At 38.8% G+C, this 22,307-nt stretch overlaps 1 protein-coding gene across 1 annotated transcript in view; it reads left to right on the forward strand.

The window, feature by feature from the left end:
- Positions 1-22,307, forward strand: part of Tsr1 (Tsr1 ribosome assembly factor) — a 256,253-nt gene that overhangs the window by 58,959 nt on the left and 174,987 nt on the right. The window contains exons 5-6 of the mRNA XM_090371624.1: positions 7,267-7,345; positions 17,032-17,148. Coding sequence (XP_090227750.1) covers positions 7,267-7,345; positions 17,032-17,148 — 196 coding nt within the window. The remainder of the gene's footprint in view (positions 1-7,266; positions 7,346-17,031; positions 17,149-22,307) is intronic.

Here is a 22,307-nt window from a genome sequence, read left to right on the forward strand (position 1 = left end):
CCTGCGAAACCAGACCCCTGATCCATACGTTATGAAGGGAAGGAAGATTGATTTGTACAGAATCTTAAGGGTGCGTCGGTTCAATCCCCAATCGCGACGACTCACCCGTGCGATGAGAGCAGTGTAGTTTCTCACTTTCGCGTGGAGGTGTGCAAGATGCGGAGAGAAAGTGAGCTTAGAGTCAAGTACTATTCCCAGTAGTTTTAACGTAGAAACTAGCTTGACGGTTTGGCCTAGAAGTTTGATAGTGGGGTTTCTAGTAGGCTGCAGTGATCCCTTCAGGAGAATGGATTGTGTCTTTTGGGGTGAGAGTCTTAGTTTGTGTAGGGCTGCCCAGTTCTGAAGGATTTGAAGTGCCTGGTTTCCTCTGGCTTCCAGAGAAGCTCTGCTGTCAGCCTCAATCGAAATGGTCACATCATCAGCAAAGGCTTGTATACCTACAGGACCTAGGTCCAGTCCAAGGAGCTCATCCAGGACAATGTTCCACAAAAAAGGACCAAGGACTGAACCCTGGGGGCAACCTCTGTAGATTGACCTGGTAATTCTTCGGTACGTTGAGGAGATTGTAATTTTCCTATTTGATAAGTAGTTTTCGATGCATTTGTATAAATTTAATGGTATATTTGCTTGCCTAAGTCTGCGAAGGATACTTGCCCACCAGAGCCTGTCAAATGCTCCTGCGAAATCTATTGCTATTAGTAGGTAGTATTTGGAGGTAGAAGTTGAGACTGCAGAGATGATCCTTTGCAGTGCGTCTTCTGTGCAACGCCCCGGTCGAAATCCAAACTGGAAGTTGGACTGGAGCCCAGCTTTGGTGTAATGGTCTTGGAGCCGTACTAGGAGTAGTCGTTCAAACAGTTTACTGACCATGGATAAAAGGGCAATGGGTCGGTATGACTCTGGTTGTTGGAGTGGTTTAGACGGATTTTTTATGATCAGTTTTACATTGGCGTTTTTCCATTCTTCTGGGAAAGATCCATGGGACAAGCACTTATTGAAGAGGTCGAGTAGAAACTGGATGTTAATTTGGGCGGTCTTTTTAAGGACTTCGGGTTCAATGAGATCTGGTCCGGGACATTTCCTCTCTTTCATTTTGGTAAGAGCCTGCTGCAGTTCATCTGTGGTAAATTGGTCTTCTACAGCATTGTTGAAGTACATGTTGTTTGCCTGGCATATTTCTTGCTGTTGTACTGTCAGAGGATCAGTATCTGTACCAAAAAGTGTGTCCAGAATATTGGCCATAGACTGCTCCCACGATGTAGTCATAGTGCCGTTTGGTGTGAGAGTGGATTGGATAACTTCGCCCCTCGGGAGCTTGTTGGTGGTGATGCGGTACACCACCCCCCAGGGTTCAGTATTGCCAGTCGTTTTGACGAGTCGTTCCCAAGATGATCTTTTACACTGCCTTATAAGGGAGGTGTAGTCGTTTCTGACTCTTCGATATTCTTCACGGAGGGTGTTGACCTCATTTGGGGGCCAAGAGGTACGAGCTCTCTGAAAGGCTTTTCTTTTGGAGTGTACAATTCGGCGAAGGTGCTCCAGCTCTGGGGACCACCATGGGACGGCATTAGGCATTGGTCTTTTCTTTCTAATTGATTGATTGCAGGCCTGGATGATGATTTCTGTTGTGAGCTTTTGATGTTGGTTGTGGTCCAGTGCTGGAAGATCAGAAGAGTTGTGGTTCTGGATCATGGTCTGCAGCGTGGAGCAAAAGATTTCCCAATTGGCCTTGTTAATGGCATAGCGACTAATATTGTAGTGAGGTGGTGGAGTTGGATCAATGGATCTTGTAAGTTGAAATGTAATAGCTCTGTGATCTGAGGTGGTCCAGGCCTCATTGACCTGCCACCCAGAAATTTTGCTGGAAATGGATCGTGTAGCTATGGAGATATCTATTGTGGATTCCCACAGAGTGCTGGAATAGGTAGGCAGGTTATTGGGCTTGTTCAGAACCAGGAAGGGAGAAGTGGCCAGGAAATCTTCAAGAAGCTGCCCATTGTGGCACCCAGAGCGATCAGTGGTCAGGCTGTACCAGGTAGGAGAGCGGCAATTTACATCTGCCCCAAGGATAATCTTGCTGTTGGGAAGTGTAGCAAGGACTGTACGTAGATAATTTATTGTTGGAGTGATATCTTGGCCAGGTCTGCAGTAGAGGGAGATGAGGTAGAAGGCTCCTAACGGGCAAATTACATGGGCACACGCCGCCCATGCAGTGCATAGGGAGGAAATCCTTGTAACCATGATGTTAGGGTTACGGACAGCTATGGCAGCCCAGGGCGTATCTTCATCTGTATGTATGATTTTGAAAGTCAGGGGGTATCCCCTGACTTGCTTTGAATGGGTATATGGCTCCTGTAGAATTAATATGTCAGCATTTTCCTCTTCGGCTCTGATTCTAATCTGGGCACTTACTGCACGGGCTCGCTGGGCGTTTAGTTGGATAAACTTTATGATATTGCTGTTGAATGATTTAGGGCGTGCTGCCATAATCGGTCTTTATTTGTTGGTTCCTCTTAGCTTTTAGATAAACAGGGCACTTACTGTCCCTGAGAGAATGTGCTGCATCGAGCTTTGCTGCTTTGCAGTTTGCACAAACTGCATCTGTAGATCTGTTTGGGCAAGAATTATAGTCATGCCCTTTTTGGGCACAGTGCCCACAGGTAGACACGGTTTGCATGCATGTGTGGGTGGTGTGCCCAAAATGGCAGCATCGGAAGCACTTTGGAACAGGCACGTGCTCCTTGAAGCGGTGACTGCTCCAACCCATAAAGACTCTGTCCTGTAGTTTGAGGATGTTCCATGCCTGTGGAGAAAGCTCCACCACCCAATTGTATAGCTGGGGAGACTTGGAGCTAGTGTGATATTTTGGTTTGATGTGTTCCTTGGCATTACTTATGTCAGTTAATTCTTGGAAGTTTCTGTTGAAGAGTTCATCTGTGATGTTATCTGGAGTGATATCCTTGCCCACATCAAATATACGTATGGATGGGCCTCTCTTTTTAGGGATTTCTGCTGTAAGACCTAGGGTACTGACTGTTGGATTGGTGATGATAGAGTGAGCCTCTTGCTTGGTTGTTGTTTCAATGATTACTCCAACATTTCTTGTTTTTCGGATGGACTTTATTCTTGTGGTTTTAAAGTCCTTGGCCAGTTTCTGGACAACGGTAGTTTTTACTGCTTCGCTACTGTCTATTGTCGAGTTTTCCACTGGCTTTATTATGACCAGATGTGGCGTGCTGAGTAGTGTTTTCTTCTTTGTTGATGGTGGTTTGATGCTTGCGGTTGTATCTGGAGTTGTCCTCAGCACTTGGGTATAGGATAGGGGGCGCTGTGGCATTTCTTTCCCCCTTCCTTCAAGGTAAGCTTCTAGCTTAGCCTTCGTTCTCTCATGTTCTACATGAAGATTTACCAGAACATGCTCCATTCGGGACCATACACTGGATATTAGGTATTAGGTATGTTCGGGGTCAGACGGCACCTGGGATTTCTCTCATCTCCGTGTATGTTCTCTGTATCGGACAAGCCAGAGATTTAAAAGTGTGTGGGATATGTACTGTGTAGTTTGTTGTGCCCATTGTTCGTCCGGCCTGTTAGCCGCCGGGCCCCTAGTGAGACCCGACGTTACCAATACCTGCCACAGGGAGGCCGGCCGGGTGTGTATCAATATTTGTACTCTGGCTGGTCTTGCCACTTACTTTCCTGGGATTTTAGTGGCTAGGACCAAGGAAAAAAAAAAAAAAAAAAAAAATCGAGGTTGATATTAGTGATACTTTACAAGTTAGTATTAATAGTGCGCGACGTGGGGCTGTGCGGTGAAAGTGAGTTTTAAAAACCAAATAGGTTCGGGCAAGAATTTTGATGTTCTCTTTTGATTTTGACATGTAGGGCTAAACGCTGTGCAAGACAAAAGTTTGGGGGGAGGATGAAGACTGGGGGGAAGAAATTGGAAATAAGGGGCCGACAGAGTAGATGGCCCCTGCAGGTAGTGAGGCATGCCCGTGCCCCACCAGAGTGAAAAAATTGGGGAGGCAAGGAGAGGCAAGCCTCTCCTCCCCAGGAGTTTGGAAAGAAAGATCCACTCAAGAGAGTGCAGATTTGGGTCGCCAAATAGGCTGTTCCGGCGGGAGAGTGCCACCGTATGTCGTCTCCATCAGTTTGCAGGCCCTAAAAAACTGGCCATTGAGTCTCATCTAGGTGGGACACTAATAGGGAGTTAAATCTGGGAAGTCATCCTTCCAGACTACATGTGGTTTGGGGCCTATTTACTGGTCATTATCTTGGGGTCATAATCAAGTCTACTGGCTGTCATTATGGGGTTTCATCCCTTCCGTGATGTTTGCTAGTCCTTACACTACCTTTTGTCATTATGTAGTGGGTCTGTGCTGCAAGGTCTTAGGGCAGTGTCCCTTTGTTTTGATGTCACGACTATTTAAAGCTATTTTTCGCTCCCATTGGCGATAATCATGCCTCTTGTGGTTATACAATATATTGTCACTTGTCTTTTCCCAGTGCATTTTGTAGTCAGTCCAAGGTCTGTATAGTCGGCTCCTCTGTATCGTCTCGCGCTATTTGCAGTTTTGTTTTGCCTCATTCCGTTAAGGTTTTCTGTATATGGCGGCTAGTGTTTGGCGCCTGCTAAATAATCCCTGGGCAAAATCAGTTAAAGCTAAATATTCTTCTTGTGTATCTAGTAGATGTGACTCGAGATCCCTCGGTAGATAGTGAACTCTAGTTATTAGTCTGCATCTAAGGTCTTCATATTGGACACACTCAAACATAATGTGCACCCAGCTTTCTTGTTCCCCGCAAGTACAACGCGGATCCTCCAATATTCCCAATGCTGTAAGCTTTGCATTGAAAGCCCCGTGACCCGTAAGGAGGTAGGTCGTGTAAAGTCCGGGTTGCAGCCAGGTTGGAAGAATGGGATATACTCTGTCTACGTCCGGGATGAACTTTTTGGTGATATTCCCTTTTGTTGTGTTTGTCCAGTGGTATTGCCAGGTTTCTTTTAGGTATTTCTGCAGCCTGTTCTTTTCAGCCTTGTGGGTTGCATTGTTATCCACTGTGTAGTCTTGGTGGGTGCAAGGCATTCCTTTGGTTATATAATAGGCTATTCCAGTACGTATGATGTCCAGATCAAGGGGAAGGGCTCCGGCCAAGACCTGTAGGGCAACAGTGCTAGTGGTGCTACAGGCTCAGGTAATGGTTAACAGGATAGTTCTATGGATTGAGTCGATTATGCGTCTATTTACGGCGGTTGATGACTTGTGATACCAAACCGCAGAGGCGTATGTTATAGCTGGTAGGAATGTCGTTTTATAATATAAGGAGAGCACGCGACGTTTAAGTCCCCAGTCACGACGAACCACATGTGCTAACAGTGCAGAGTATTTCCTTATCTTTGTTCTTAAATGTGTGAGATGCTGCTTGAAGGAAAGATTACAATCTAATATCACCCCAAGTACTTAAGCTGGCTTTGGAGTTTCACTGTGGTGTTGTTCACCTTTATTTGAGGCGGCCTGTGCAGGTCAAGGGAGCCTTTCAGTAAGATTGAGGATGTCTTAGTTGGTGAGATTTTTAGGCAGTGTAAGGTGGTCCAGTCCTGTAGTATCCTGATGGCATGGTTTGCTTTTACCTCCAACTGGGTTCTACTGTCGGCAGCAATTTTCAAGATTAAGTCGTCGGCAAAAGCTTGGGTTTGGACGTCACCAAGGTCCATGGCCAGGAACTCATCCAAGACAATGTTCCACAACAGCGGCCCCAGGACAGAACCCTGGGGGCAACCTCTGCAGACACGGCGGTTTACCCTACCATAGGGTGCCACGACACTAATACTCCTGTCGGTAAGGTAAGACTTGATGGTGAGATACAAATTGCAGGGAAGATTGGCCCGCCTTAGCCTTGCCAGGACACTTGGCCACCAAATGGTGTCGAAAGCCCCCGCAAAATCTATGGAGATGATTAGGTAGTATTTACTGTTGCAACTGGCCACACCGTGCAGCAGATGTCTAAGTGCCTCTACTGTCGAAGACTCGGGCTTAAAGCCGAACTGGGTGGACATGTGCAGTTCAGCACTCTTGTAATGTGTGTCAATTCGGGCATATAGCATTCTCTCAAATAGTTTGCTGATCACTGGTAGCAAAGCTATCGGTCTGTAAGTGGTTGGCTGTTGTGGAGGCTTCGTGGGTGTTTTTGGGATCAGCTTCAGTCCCGCAGTCTTCCAGTTCCTTGGGAAGATGCCTTGATGCAAACAGTTGTTAAACAGATTTAGGAGGAGTTCGGGGGTCAGATCCGTTACTTTTTGACAATTTCCGGTTCGAGATAATCGAGGCCAGGGCACTTATTATTTCTTACGTGATTTGCCGCGGATTTGATGTCATCTAGCGTGAACGGTGGTTCACGAGAGTCAGTGGTGTATATGTCATTTTCTTGGCATATTCTATGCTGTTCAGGTGAAGTAGGCATGGCAGTCTCCGGAAAATAGTGCCCAGAATATTTGTGATTGACTGTTGCCATGTGGTGGTTTGGCTCCCCTGTGGTGTCAATGTGGTAGAAATAACTTCCCCCCTGGGGAGTTTGTTTGTGAACACTGGATAGTGAGAATTGGAAAAGCATTGCCTAATCTGATGAATATTGGTTTCTGCTGTTTCACACGGGTGGTAGGACCAGAATGTGGTGGTGAAAGCAGCAGCATCAATCCATGGGTCCGTCCTGCCAGATGCAGTGTGTAGGGATGGGGCACCATTTTGATGCCGTAGGTTATCTGGGAATTGTTTCCAAGCAGGTTTATCCCTTCATGGCTGCAGTATGTCACAATGCCAGAAATGTACACAACCAATTCCAGGACCATGAGAGTGAATTCTGCCTACTGCAGTTGGCCTCCCCAGTCACCTGATCTCAATCTATTTGAGCATCTATGGGATGAGGTGGAATGAGCTTTTTAGAGTAGAGACTCATAACTATCCAATTTGCAAAAACTTTGGCAAACAGTTGAGTTAACTTGATCAGCATCCCAGTTGTGCATTTTTGATACCTCATTGAGTCCATGCCACAATTTTTTCAAATGTGATGTATTATTTTGTGCATCACCCTATATTAAAGCAATGACTTTTTTATATATTACTGACATAATAAAATGCAAACAGTAAATTTAATAATCCATATACCCTGTATTATTTGATTTTAAATAGTAGATATGACTTTGTCTGATATTTTATTTGTTTTAAGTTTTTTTTTTTTTTTCCCCCTTCTTCTTCTTCTTTCCAGTATTCCGCGTTTCAAGCAACGGTTTGATTTTGTTATTCCAAAACCTGGAGATTTATATTCAACTCTTGATGTGTGCAAAGTAAGTTTATTCCCTTTATCCATGAATTTATTTTTTTAAAAAAAGTTATTTAAGTCTAGTATTATAGTCTAGCTCAGGGGTTCCCAAACTTTTTGATCAGAGGACCCCCCCCCCCCCAGTAAAAATTCAGTAATAAAAAAGACCCCCAAGAGCAATAAGCTTCAAGTTAATATATTTTATAAACAATTTTTTTTAGAAAATGTATCCAATTATGATTTGCAATGCATATTAAAAAAATTTAATGAATACCAACAACACTTACCATATGTCTAATGTGAAGGATACGGTTGATATGCTTTTAGAAGAGAGGAAATATTGGAAAATAATCTCCATTATTTTCGAGATCTAGTCAATTTCTCTGCTTAGTTAAAATACCGTTAACGTGGCTAAATCTGACTTTTACCACATATGAACTTGGAAAGGTCAATAATAAAGGCTCGACAGTTTTATAGTTTGAGGTAGTTTTACTTGTCCAAAATGCCCTGAAATTTTCTTTTGAGCGCAGTGATTAGCTTCTAGGTCCATCTTCATTTGAATAATTTCCTCTTGCAAATCCGGATCCAAATTGTCCCTATCACCCTCTGCATGAAATGGAAACATAATCCATTCTGGAACTTTCATATCTTCGAGATCCTTGAATCTATTTTTAAAATCCTCTTTTAAGCGTTCGAGGTGAGCTGCATAAATAAATGTCAGCATCTGAAAAATTCCTTCAGCTTCTTGCTCTAAAGATGGCATATTTGGAAAGAAGTGACAATTTCTATGACCCAGTTAAGTTTTGAAGAGCATTAACTTTTCTTGAAATCCCAAAATAATTGTACGACTCTGTATAATTGTAATGTCTTTGCCTTGCAGTTTGTTTTTGTGCTTCATTGAATTTTGAAAATATATCAGCAAGGTAAAAGAGGTGGTTTTTACACTGACTAAATTTATCAGCAAATGATTGATCGTGCTCAGACAGAAATTCCACCACTGAGCTATAAAGTTCTACAAGCCTTTGAAAACAGTTACCTTTTGACAACCATCTTACTTCTGTATGAAGGAGCAATTGGTTGAAATTTTCGTAATTTTTTTCACATAGCATAGCAGTCGGCTGTTAAGAGCATTTGCTTTTATTTTATTTATTACCTTAATGCAAATTTGCAAAAAAAGCAGCATGCAATTCTGCACTTATGTTTTCTGCAACAAGGTGTTGTCTGTGTAAAACACAATGTACTGTTTATATTTTAGGATTTTCTTTCTTAGCTAAAGCTAAAAATTCTTTGTACTTACCAACCATAGGTGGAGTCCCATCCGTTGCAATTGCGGTTATATCACTAAAGGGAATGTTGTACTTTTCAAAATACTCTTGCACACATCTAAAAATTGTTTCACCTTTGGAATCAGTTTTTTAAAGATTTGGCAAAAAGGAATTCATCAATTACCGCTTTTTTGCTCGTAAATGACATTAAAAAATTTTTATACTTCAAAATGTTGACTTGTCTAATTGCATAGTAAACATAACCTCTTTCAGCTCTGAATTTACTGTTGTTTGGACATCATTTGCCATCTCAGCTATCCTCCATTAATATAGAAATAATTATACCCTCTATTTTTATAGAGGGTATAATTATTTCTTCACCAAGAGTATATGACTTTCCTTTCTTTGCAATTAGGAGAGCAATATCATACGATGCTTGTAGTCCACCACTGGCTGCTGGTACTGCAGATGATTTTATAAAGGGCTTGAGTGTTGTATGATTTAAAAATTTTTCCTTTATTGTCTTGAAATATTCAAGGTCTTTGTTGCTTTTATCATTATGCTGTTTTTTTAAATGTTCTTTCATTTTTTAAGGTTTCATGGCAGCATTACTAAACGTTTTCTCACATAAAAGACACATTGGTTTTGTTTCATTACTGGGAGGAGGCACAAACCCGAAATTTAAATATTCTACCGAATATTGACGGCACTTCTTTTTTGCATCAGACATAATCATTCGGAGTTTTCTGTAAGAAATTATTTCAACACAACTCAAACTCTTACTAAAATAATTTTAATAATGAGCTATTAAAACAAAATTAATAATCCACTCGCAAACACTGCAGAACGAAAATATCTACTGACACTAGAAATAGCACTGAAGTTTGACAACAGCAATGAAAGTAAAACAAAAACTGAGCACTTCAGATTTTGAAGAAGATTTAAAAAATTATTTTCTTATACCCGAGAACAGTGGTGGATTAAGGATGGAACAGGCCCTCCCGGCCATATCTAATTTTGGGGTCCCTTTAATTTTTTATCACTACTTCAGAAAATATTTACACTGAAAATGAGACCCCCGGCCATGGCCGGTTTGACTGTAGCATTAATTTGAGCCAAGAAAACAAAAGGGAGTAAGCAATGGATACACAACATAAACTGGAAGAGAACAGAAAAGGGCGAATTCCATCATTTACTGCAGGACTTAGAAGAAGATGAAAATCAGAAAACAGGCCTTGAGCATTGGGTTGCATTATATCATCATCAAAGTTTCTTGCAACGACTGACTAACTGGTTAAAATAAATTTATTAAAATAAAAATGATATATACATAAGATAAAACAGAAATAAAATAAGATAAAAGAGTTAAAATATATATAATAAAAGTGTTAAAATACATAGATAGTAGCTTTCAAAGTGAAGTGCCTCTTCATCAGCTTCGAAAGCTACTATCTTATTGTATTTTAACTCTTTTATCTTATTTTATTTCTGTTTTATCGTATGTATATATCATTTTTATTTTAATAAATTTATTTTAACCAGTTAGTCGGTCGTCACAAGAAACTTTGATGATAAGATGAAAATCGTTTTAAGATGTACTTACGGATGAATAAAGTAGAATTTAATTTCCAATATAATCCAATTAAGGATGACATACAAGAGCAAAATATGCAATTTCAAAATTCAGTCAGCGGTAAGGAAAAATTAGTTGTATGTTTAAGGAAAGTTGAAATACTGTAAGTTTAATTTGAAATAAGGATTTATTTGGTTACAATACAAAACAAAATTTTTTAAAATTAAATTTAATATTGAAATTGTTATGAGGTGTACAAACCGAAATGATCAACTTGTTCCTCCTCTAAATTTGTAAATTGTAATACTGTTGGTCTATTTTCCTGCTTTAGCCATCTTTGAGCATCTAACTGAACATGTTTTTATTGTCATTTCCGCCGTGAGTTTTCTGTCAGCGTGACAGAAAACTCACGGCGTATGAAATTTTCTGCTTGAACAGAAAACTGAACTCGCGAGGACGTGAATCTGCCTTGAAGGCCAACACATTATCTTGTGACTACAGTCATGAACAACAGTTTGTCTCCCACCAATAAACAAAATGGGAAACATAGCTCCCCCCACCAAATACATTTGACGTTTGACTTGTTTCCATGTAATCGCACATGAGGTGACAATAGTGTGATTCCACCCTAAGCTACTTTGCTGACTGCTCAAGTTAACAACTTGTTTTCTATACTAATTCTAGATTTCTAATATTATCTTTGTGTTTAAAGACCCCTCAAACTTGCCCAAAGACCCCAGGGGCTGCTACCGACCACTTTGTGAATCCTTGATCTAACTATTGGAAAACAGACAATAAATCATTTAAATGTAGTATAACAAAGATGTTGCCCTAATGGAGAGTCTTGTGGGATGTAATACAATAAAAAGAACTTGATAGACTTAATGCATCAGTCCTGTAGTCAGTCCAGCAAGCCTGATGACAAAGAACAGTGACTTTTCAAAATGTTGCCCAACTGTTTTAAGTATTTTTGTTGAGGTGTATTCAATTTAATTGGAACATGTCAATAAAACAGCTCAATCTCACAGGAGGAGAAAGTGAATGTGGAAATGCACAGAAGTTTGTTATTTTAATGCCTGTATTGAAACATAACTCTCACAACTTTTATCATATAGTTGTGTTAATTTTCAAGTGGCTGAGAATTGAACATAGAACCATTCCAGGTAGAATGTAACTGATGCAGAAATCTGTCAATCCATTTAGTTTTAATCGGCATTAGAAGGTAAAAATTTTGCTGTCTGATGCCGAATTAGACACTTTTTTTTTTTTTTTTCCTTCTTAATTTAAGACATTAAATTTAAGTCAAATTTAGTGAAAAAAAATTTTATCACTACGAAAAAAAATCTCACCAAACTTCTTTATTTCTGTTTCAATTTAAGTAAATGTTATGTTTATACTCCAGAACAACCACCAGGTCAGAGAGATTTACAGTAAATTGTGAATGCAATCATTAACCATATTTAGTATTAGTTATATGGGTTTGAACCATTGTCCACTCAAATATCATGTGCTACTTCACTCACACTCTTGACAACACATACATAATCATGTAAAACTTATAATAATAATAATGATGAAAGACTGGAAGTGGTCATGAAGTGGGGGAGGAGTTACTTTCATGTTTGTGAGGACTGGGGTCATGTAACAATAATTGTCTTTGTAAGTTAACATCAAATTAGTCAAAATAAATCTCAGAAATCTATTACAAGTTCTTATTTAGTTCAAAATCAAAAGGAAGGGGAAGAAAATACTATTTCTATATATATTTGTTCTGTATTATCAAAAGCTATCAACTGATATTCCGAATTTTACATATGAGCAGGATTTTACTACATAAAAATGGGGAATTTTTTTATTTCAACTTTGCCCACAAGAACTTTTCCTAATTAATTATCAGAATTATTTTTTAGGGATAATAATTTGGAGAGGTACAAATGTTTACTTTTCTTTTCTTCACTGTCTCCTCGTGGCTAGCACAGCAGTTACGATCATCATCCTTCCATGCGGTTTGGAAGCAGCTTGGGTTTGAATTATCTTAAGAGGAGAAACTGTCAAGATAATTCATACAGCATGGTGGTGTTTTTTTTTTTTTTTTTTTCCCTCCAAAGTGTGGCTGAATTAATTTGTTTTGGGTGAGGGTTGTGTGGTTTTATCACATGGAATCTATGGGGTTTTTTTTTTTTTTGTTCAGTAAACAGGAAAACTAGACCAAACAATATATGCTATTACAAACGTAAGCCGACCGGGCTAGCCAGGTGGGTAAAGCGCCTGCCTAGCAACCCAAAGGTAAGGTTGCGGGTTCGAATCCAGCCTCAGGCTTGGATCAAAGTACTGCAAAAACCTTGGGAGGTGCATTATGGCCACAGAAGCCCATGAGCCAATAACTACCAAATAAAAAAAAAATTACAAACGTAATATTGGTGTATTTAATGGTTTAGTTGTCCTGGCATTTAACCTACACATAGACCTCTTTTTAGAATTACAGTAGGGCCTCGACTTACGATAACATTGACATCCGATATTCTCAGGAACCGAATACCATCCATACGATCTTTTATCGTAAGGACCAATGATATTTGCAGGTACCGATGACATTCCGATATGGTTGGAACGATACATGGGTAGAAATTTGCAACGCATGGCATGTGGAACATCACTGGTACGATTGTTTCAGATCTATGACGATCTGAAACTTCAAACTCCATCAACCAATGGCAGTGCTATGCGCTTCGAAGACTTTAAAGCTAGCAGAGGCTGGTTCGAGCGCTTCAGAAAAAAAGGGGACAAATATCAAAAGTGTTGAAAGGCATGGGGAGGTATCCAGTACTGATAATAAAGCAGCTGAGATCTTTAAAATTGAATTCCAAGGGTTAGTTGATCAGGAAGGTTATCTTCCCCAGCAGATTTATAACATTTATGAAATCAGCTTCTTCTGGAAGCGAATGCCCAGGAACACGTATATCACTAAGGATGAGGCTAGTTTACCTGGACATAAGCCTATGAAAGATAGGCTCACTCTTCTGTTGGGTGCCAATGCCCCTTGAGATTTTAAGCTGAAGCCTTTGCTTGTGTATCACTCTAATACCCCCATAGTATTTAAACAACAAAAAGTTGACAAATGCATGGTGGGACTGTTTTGGTGCAGTAATAAGAAAGCCTGAGTTACAGGATGTCTTCAATGAATGAGAGTTTTAAGTTTTCTGTCCTTCAGTGAAGGCTTATCTTGAGAAAAATAAGCTTTCTGTGAAGGCACTTCTCCTGCTGGATAATGGGCCAGGCCATGATTCCAACCTTGTTCACTCTCTTCAGGTACAATTTGACTTTGTTCAAATCAGATTTTTGCCACCCAACACCACTCCTCTTCTTCAACCAAACCAGTAAGTGATTGCAAACTTTAAAAAAATCTACACCACGAAAATGTTTGCAAGTTGCTTTGCAGTGGCCTCTGTTGAAAATGCTGCCACCCTCAAAGATTTTTGGAGGTTGAAGTTCAACATGCTGGACTGTGTGAGGCTGATTGTAAGTTCTTGGAATGATGTTTCCATCAGGTGCTTAAATTCAGCCTGGAAAAAGATCTGACCTTTAATTATTCATAATGTTGACGGATTTGAAGATGATGGTGCTTTGACAAATGGTATTGTCACTCTTGGTAAACTCTTGGGTCTGGAGGTTGGCGAAGAGGATGTGGAAGACCTTATTGATGCTCATGGGTGTGAGCTAACAACAGAGGTGCTACAAGACACTGGACTTCAGGAAGCTACAAAAAACTCATCAAAATCAGTCCATTTGGACAGTTTCTTTGCCAGTAGCAACAAAAGACTGAAAAGACGCGTGACAATTGATATAGTCCCACCACCACTACACCACCATTGATTTCATCAGCTCTGCACTTTAAGTCTGTTTTTTTTTATTTTAAGCTGTTTTATGACTATTAAGTACTCTTTATATAAAAAAAAAAATCATTTTTAATGTGAAAATGATGTATAACATGCAAGAAATACTTATTTTGTGTTGTCGGGGAAAGAATTACAGGAAATCAATGTATTATTGGTTTCAACTTACAATATTTTCAATGTACAGTGAGTTTTGTGGAACAAATTACCATCAGAAGTTGGGGCCCCCACTGTACATAGAATATTCTATGCTATCCTAATGCTCTAAAATGAGTATCTAAACAAAAAATATATATATAATAACAATTATAAAACATAGTATGTTTTTGTCTCAAAAATGGCCAAAATAAGTTTAGTAGAATTGCAGAATTACTTTGTTCTATAATATGTTATGAGATATGCATTTGTGTTTGTGTGTTTGGAAGACTCTATAAATATATTTTTATTAACATATTTATGATTAATGTGTTAACTAATATGTATTCCACTGAACAACAGGTTTCTTGTGTGTTAATTTCACAGGTGTAATTTGGATAATTGCAGTTTGTGATCTCTACTTTCTCAGTGGTGTTGATCTGGACTTAAGATCAAGCATTTGATCTTACCTTCAATGATTTGACTTTTTAAAATATTACTGAGAGAGTTTCAATTATAATGTGAATTCTATATGAAATAAGAGAATTAGTGAAACACTGTTTGTTGTATAAAAATTTAAAGATTGCGCTGAACAACAAATTTTGGGTCATATCTTGTTAGAGGCATGAAAGTAAGTTTACTTTATAGATTTTGGGGTACTAATCACAGAAATAGTGCTTAAAATGGCAGATTGGTTCTTGCTTTCGAAAAAAGTAGTTTTTTTTATATTTATACAAGGTATTTTTTATTTATATGGTGGTAAGATGTAGCTACGAATATACCTGTATCAAACACCTTTTTGCCTTTCGCTTGTATTCAGCTTTGGGTGTATGCCTTTTCACCATCCAACAATAATCAGCTAACATGGCGGCACTCCATTTGCTTTTGTATCTTTGTTCCATCGCTGCGATGTCTTGATGGAATGACTCACCATGTTCATCACTGACGGCACCACAGTTTGGCAGGAAGAAATCCAGGTGTGAGTGCAAGAAATGCATCTTCAATGACGTATTGCACCCCAGTTTTTCGTAAGAAGTAATGAGATCTTCCACAAGCTGCCTGTGGTTACTGGCTTTAACATTTCCTGGAAAACCAGTTGAAACATTCCAAAAGGCTTTCCATGCTGATTTCTCACTATCACTAAGGACACATTCAAACTGTTTGTCTTTGAAAAGTTGCCTTATTTGTGGACCAATGAAAATGCCTGCCTTAATGTTCTCTGTACTAAGTCTTGGGAATTTCTCTTGCAAGTATGTGAATGCAGGTTCGTTCACTTCCAAAGCCTTCATGACATTTTTCATGAGCCCCAGTTTGTTGTGAAGTAGTGGAAGCAAAACTTTATTTGGATCTACCAGAAGTTCAAATGCTTCGTTCTTCATACCAGGTGTTAATGATTTTTATTGAGGCCAACTCCTCTTCTCATAGTGCATACCCTTGGCACAACTATCCCACTCCAGGGAAAGCAACAATACTTAGTGTAACCCTTTTGTAGTCCTAATGAAATGGCGATTACCTTGAAGTCACCACATATCTGCTACTCATACTTCTGACACCTAAGAGGATGTTCTCCATGTTTGCATATGTTTCTTTTTTGTGGATGGCATGCACAAGAGATATTGAAGCAGCAAATTTCCATTGCATAATATCAGCCTTAAGGCTAACCTTAGAAGTGTCTATAAATAGTCTCCATTCTTTGGGAATGTGACTCACATTCATTGCTGCCAATATACCATCAACATCCTTACAAACAGTGAGTTCACTTTCTGATTGATAGAATTTATCATAGTCTTTACTTTGAGTAGGAAATAAACTGAATGAGCTAGAAGATTACACCGTTATAGCTTCAAGGCCAAAAGCTGTGCCTTATTCTTCAGCAGTTCGAGATGCCTGATGAGGTCATTAAGCTCACTTTCTGTGATCTTATGTGGATTCAAAAAGATCCCTTGACATAGACGGCTGCTGTACTTTTTCGTGTATATTAAGTTGATGTTCATCAGAGTGTACAGAAAAGTGGTTGAGTGATACTTCGCCGTGAGGCATGGAACGAATTGCAGATGGTATATTTGGGTACATCTCTGTCCACTTTTTCTTCATTGTCATCCCTTTTCTAATAGGAGGCACCGTACAGATGTAACAGTCTGTGATGTGATTTGTTGGTGCCCTCCATATCATGGGCACCGCGAAAGGCATAAAACGTCCCTTTCGATTCACCCACACATTGAGTTTTGATGAATAGGTAGTGCAGCATATGTGTAGATCCCAGTTCTTGGTCTGGTCACCTACTTTACACCCAAAATACAAGTAGGCCTTTTTTCTGGCTCGAGTTAAGGGACACCTTCTTGATGCTAACGTGACTTCTTCACATGCGTAACACAAGTCAGCTGGACTGTTAACACAATTACAAGGAATATTAATCTTACACAACATAAATACTGCGCAAAAAGTAGCAATCTCAGAGAAAGCAACTGTTAACTGAGATCAAATCACCCAGTACCTAGCTGTATTCGAGGATTAATGCAGAGTTGAAGATGCATTTGAGGTGACAACAACTTATCACATGATAAGAGCGTGGTATATATAGGTACTGAAACTGCGGCGTTGCCATGTATTTTGCCGATAGCCATAGTTGATAATGTAGAGTAACTTGCCAATATAAAACCCCAACTGTAATTCGAAAACAAGAGCCAATCAAAAAATTTTAATGTGCTTTTCATTTTCGTAACATTTTTACATATTGACCAGTGTTATATTCCCAAAACCTGAGGAAAAGACCTTGCAACAGATTGCATCCATGAAATTTCCAGTATATGCAGTTTAACAGGAGTGAAAAATTTTCATTTTGTAGGTAGCAGATACCCTTGTGATACTTCATTCCCAAGATGGTATTTATGATAGTGTTGGAGAGCTTCTACTTTCGGCTATCTTTGCACAGGGACTACCTTCTACAGTTCATGTGTTACAGGTAAGTCTACTCTTGATTCAATTATATTGAATATATGAATTCTCTTCATTCTTAAAATTATTCTTAAAAAAGATTAATATAAAGATTGGAGTACTCAGTGTTGTAATTCAGGATGAAAGTTCATAAAATAAAAGCATGGAATTGCCACTCCATTCATCTTCAAGGATTGGTGGAAATGGAATTTACAACAATAAAGTTTGAATTATTATTCATATCTTTGTTTCTTTGTAACAGGTGACATTATACATATATAAAGTCATATATAATATCATACTAGGGTGCTTCGCTCGCTGCGCGCACTTCTTTTGATAAAATAAAATACTTACAGAAGCTTTTGACTCTGTGTGTGTCTCTTCCTCAGCTATGAATACGTAAATACGTTACTATATCTATATAATATCGGTGTAGGTACAACATAGACAACTCTTAAAGAAAACTACAATCGTGGTGTGAAAGGCATCATTTCATCTATATCTCATTGTGCTCATCCTTCACAAGTTACCATGTATTTCACTTCCTCGAATAAGTAACACTTCACTAATAGAGAAGACTATTGTCGCTTATTTTCGGTGTGTGTCCACTTTTTCTTCATTGTCATCCCTTTTCTAATAGGAGGCACCGTACAGATGTAACGGTCTGTGATGTGATTTGTTGGTCGTAGTTTTTCTTTAAGAGTTGTCTATGGTATATCTACACCGATATTATATAGATATAGAATTAAACTATGTAAATCAAGAATGGTACAGCGTGGTCATGTTAGATAAACATAGTGCTTGACCATGCTTAAACAGAATTTGTTTTACGAAGTAAAACAATCTTCTGTTACATATTTTAGTATTTGTTATGTATTACCGTGTAACCTACATCTCTTTTCTCCCATTGGCTGAATAAATATCATTGGGAGGAAAATTATTTTAATGTATAGAAAGATATATTATGTAAAAAATTGTCTATGCTCATAAAAGTGCATTTTACCCCTTCTCAGCTATGGCTGCTTAGCACTTGTCGGAGTCCAGGTACCATACATTCTGCGTGTTAGCCATACTTTTGTTTTCCCAATTTTGTTAAAAAAAAATAATCATAAAAAGCCCTAAGCTTTTACTCACTTCACCCCCTGAACTCAAATTCTGAAAATTCTACTAATACTATAACTGCCAAAACAGTAATCTCTATATATTGGAACTTTAATAATACAGCTAAGAATCAAAAGATTTTTACCTTCTTTTGAATGTTTCCTATTAATAAATAATAGCTTTCTTCGGCAAAGAAAAATCTCCAGTTTCTGCACTGATGGCATTTTGTTTACTCTAGTCACTTTATCCCCTCTCCTGCCTTGCCCTTCCCCATTCAAGTCAATAGGTTACCAAAAAAAAAATGGGAATGGTAGACAATATTTTCTCACAGAATTACATCTCTTAGATACAATGACTGCAAATCAGACCTTTATCTTGTCAGAGCAAAAACTCTTTGGCCTTGAACACAGAGTGATACAGAGGGAGGTACAACAAAGGAAGAGGATATGATAAAAATTTAATATTGAGTTGCTCTGTGATGAAAGTATATGGACCCTCTTTATGTTCAGAAAATGGACCGTGAAATATAGGGTTTCAAAATTATATATACACACTTTAAAATTTATATTTAATGAACAATATATACAAATGTAAATTTTCGAAGACAAAAAACATTAATTTTTCTTGCAACAATAAAACTTGACTTGATTTGTTCAAAATGCCCTCCATCAGCATTAATGGCATCTATCTTCAACAAATCTACATACTGAAATGCACAAATCATGTGAAATATTTTCTGCTTCTTATTGAATTTCTTAATTCCTTCATCATTCTAAAAACACTTGTATGGTTTAAATTTAGCTCTTGTGAACACAGTCTTGTTGATTTTCTTGGGGTACACAAGATTGCATTTCTTACAGCTTCAGCATTTTCATTACTTCATGATATCCGCTTCCTGCCACATGCTAAGTTATTCATATTCTGAATGGGTCCATAAAATAAAACAAAAATTAAATTATTATAAAAAAATTGTCTATTTTTACGCTTCAAAACGAGTTTAAGGAATTTAAATTGGTGCATATTGTTCATTAAATATAAATTTTTGTTTATAGTGTGTATGCATAATTTTGAAACACCCTGTAGATGAAGAGTTTGAAGGAAGCACAAATAATATATATGAATATCAGACACAACATAAAAAGGTAGCACAGAAGGTACTGAGTTACAAAGATAAGGGAAGATATAAGGAAAACTACTGGTGGACAGAGGTTAACAAAACAGTAGAAGAAAAGAAGTCATATCAAAAATGGTTAAATACAAAGAATGGGGAAGATAAGATAGCTTATAAAGTGAAGAAGAAGGAAGCAAACAAAGTAGTAACGGATACAAAGAATGAAGCATGGGAAAAATGTGCAAGTATAAACAGTAAATTAGGGTTTAGCAGAGGAGGTGAGGAGAGAGAGAGAGCTGAGGGCAGGAAAGAATGGTAAAGGACTTGGACCAGGAGGGATTAGCTTAGACTTGCTGAAATATGGAAGGAAAAAATGTGATTACATTAATAACAAAACTAATGAAACTATTTTGAGGGGAGAAAATATGAAAGAAAATGACTTCAGGGTGTATGGTCTCAGTTTTTAAAACAGAAGACAGAAGAACTTGTTCAAATTATAGTGGTATCTGCATAAAAAACTGCATTATGAAAACACCATGGGAAAGATTATAAGAAATCGATTGGAAAAGGAATTCCAGGGATCAGAACTTTTTTCAGAAGAATTATGAATTGGGTGGCACCGAGAAGAAGGAAGAGAGGAAGACCAAAGGAGGTCTGAAAAGGCATGGAAAGACAAGGACCAAGAGAGGAAGATACAGAAAATGAAGAACAATGGTGAAAAAGACTAGAAAATATTTTTTTAGTTTAAGGAAAACTCGTGCATAATGGAAAATTCCTAATGAAGAAGATATAAAATTGAGAGAGAGAGAGAGAGAGAGAGAGAGAGAAATCTTTATTGCAACAACCTTTGATTGTGTAACTAGTTAAAAGGTTAAATAGTGTTGCACTTTCCCTTCATGACCAAAAAGCCAGGGGTTTACAGATAAGAGGTATTAAATAACATAAGACGTTAAAGAACAAAACAAGATGACATTAAAAGAAAAAAGGCACCGTTAATTTACATAAGACATTAAGGTGACGAGAGAATTGTCATTAAACAAATTATATTACTAAACCTTACCATGAGATTTAGAACATTAAACTTAAATAACCAAATGACAACTGATACATATACGATTTACATATACTGTTTCCTCATAGTTCGTGGGAGAGAGCAGCAAGAGCAGTGCCAAGCTTATTTCTCCGTTATGTTCATTAGTTAATTCACAGTATTCCCCAAGTGATGATGAGGGGTAGGTATGTTGTCTTTGGATGTGAAGAAAGAAGGCACAAGTGTTCCTTCTTATACACACTGTCTGAACCAACATAGAGTATTCCTTACTGGGAGCAACTGGGCAGTTTCACTTTGGTCTCGATGGATACGATTGGTTGTAATGCTTTGTTAAAGGGTGGTGTGGTGCCACATCTCCAGGAGTCGCCAATCCCAGTTTAAGTTAAGTGTTTGGTGATATGCAGCTGACAGTTCATGGTTTATGGGGTGGGTGGAGCCAAGTATCCCACGTCTGTATTGTGAAAATTTCTGAAGGTCGGCATCGATGTCCTAGATTTGTCCAAGCATCTGGTATGGTAGGAAATGATCTGATAAGTGGAGGCATGAATGAAGAGGACAAATAGTTGGGGGTGGCTCTGAGCTGCTCAGGTGGAATCCTCCAGCCACAGAGATCCCAGAATGAAGGAGACGTGATCAGACTGGTCAACATCTTTACCATGATTACCTGTCTTTTTTTCATGAAAGGGCCTGGGCCATTTCAGTCATGTGAATATGTGGTGGTAACCTATACTTGTAGGTTACCCATTTGAAGAGCCAATATTTCTCTGCCCAGATAGGTTTTCTGATCATAGGTTCTGTTGATGCCCAGATTTCAGCTGCATAAAGTAGCAGGATTGATATAATGATCCTGACAAATTTTGTTGCTCTGACCCTGTCTGAGATGTAATGCAAGTGTTGTTTCACTCTCCATTTCAGTTGTGCCACACAACTGATGAGTTTGTTAATGTGCTGGTTAAATCTCAGTTTTGTGTCAAAGACAACCCCCAAATCTAAATGATAAGGAACAGCTGGGATGGAAACTCCACTGACATTGTGTGAGTGTAGGCACAAGTCCCTGTAAGTGTGGCACCATCTTGTTTGGGCTTGCTTGCTTCACGGTGCCATCTTGTTTCCACTTCCTTCCTTCAGGGTGACTCCCTTTTTCATCTAGTTGCTCTAACTTACAATCTCTTAGGACAAATCCGTGCCCTCGGTCCTCAGGGGCTTTATAACCTCTGGAACTGTGGCGTTGGAATGGCATTGTGATAAAAGATTGCATGATCACAGTGTGTCACCCGATCTCCCACAATAACCCCTCCTGGTTTTTACTTGTCTATGCTGGTGTATTAGAATATGGGCAGAGAGGATGAGACATAGTGTAACACATAACATATATTATAAAAAAGAAAACAGGTACACAACACTTGCATTCTGTGTGGGTGATTTATATAAATTGTGACATACATGTGTCGATTCCATTCAATAATATCAAAGGTGTGAGTAAAGTGGTAAAATAGTACATTTAGCCCTTCATAAAAATGCTGGGTTCCACCTTATAAAACAAACTCTTCAATTCTTGCCTTTTGTCGTGCACAAGATTGTTCTAGGCCAAATATCCATAATGCTCATAAACACTTTTGGTATTTTACATATTTTAAGGTAAAAAGGAACATGGGGGTGGCTGAATTTTATGCCCTGTTATTTCTCAATCCTTTCTCCATCATCGTTCAAAAACCAGCACTTGATCGTGCTTGATTATACTGCACTTTGTGGCCATTCGACTTTCTAGAGGTACCTTCCGCTACTTGTGAAAGCGTTGTATTCATTTTGCCTATGATTGTATTAACATGTATTTCATGAGGATCAGGAAAGGAGCATTGGCCGACTGGGCTAGCCAGGTGGGTAAAGTGCCTGCCTGGCAACCCAAAGGTCACGGGTTCGAATC

Source organism: Mastigoproctus giganteus, chromosome 4 (assembly GCF_048544385.1).
Source record: "Mastigoproctus giganteus isolate SK-2022 chromosome 4, ASM4854438v1, whole genome shotgun sequence".
NCBI lineage: Eukaryota > Metazoa > Arthropoda > Arachnida > Uropygi > Thelyphonidae > Mastigoproctus > Mastigoproctus giganteus.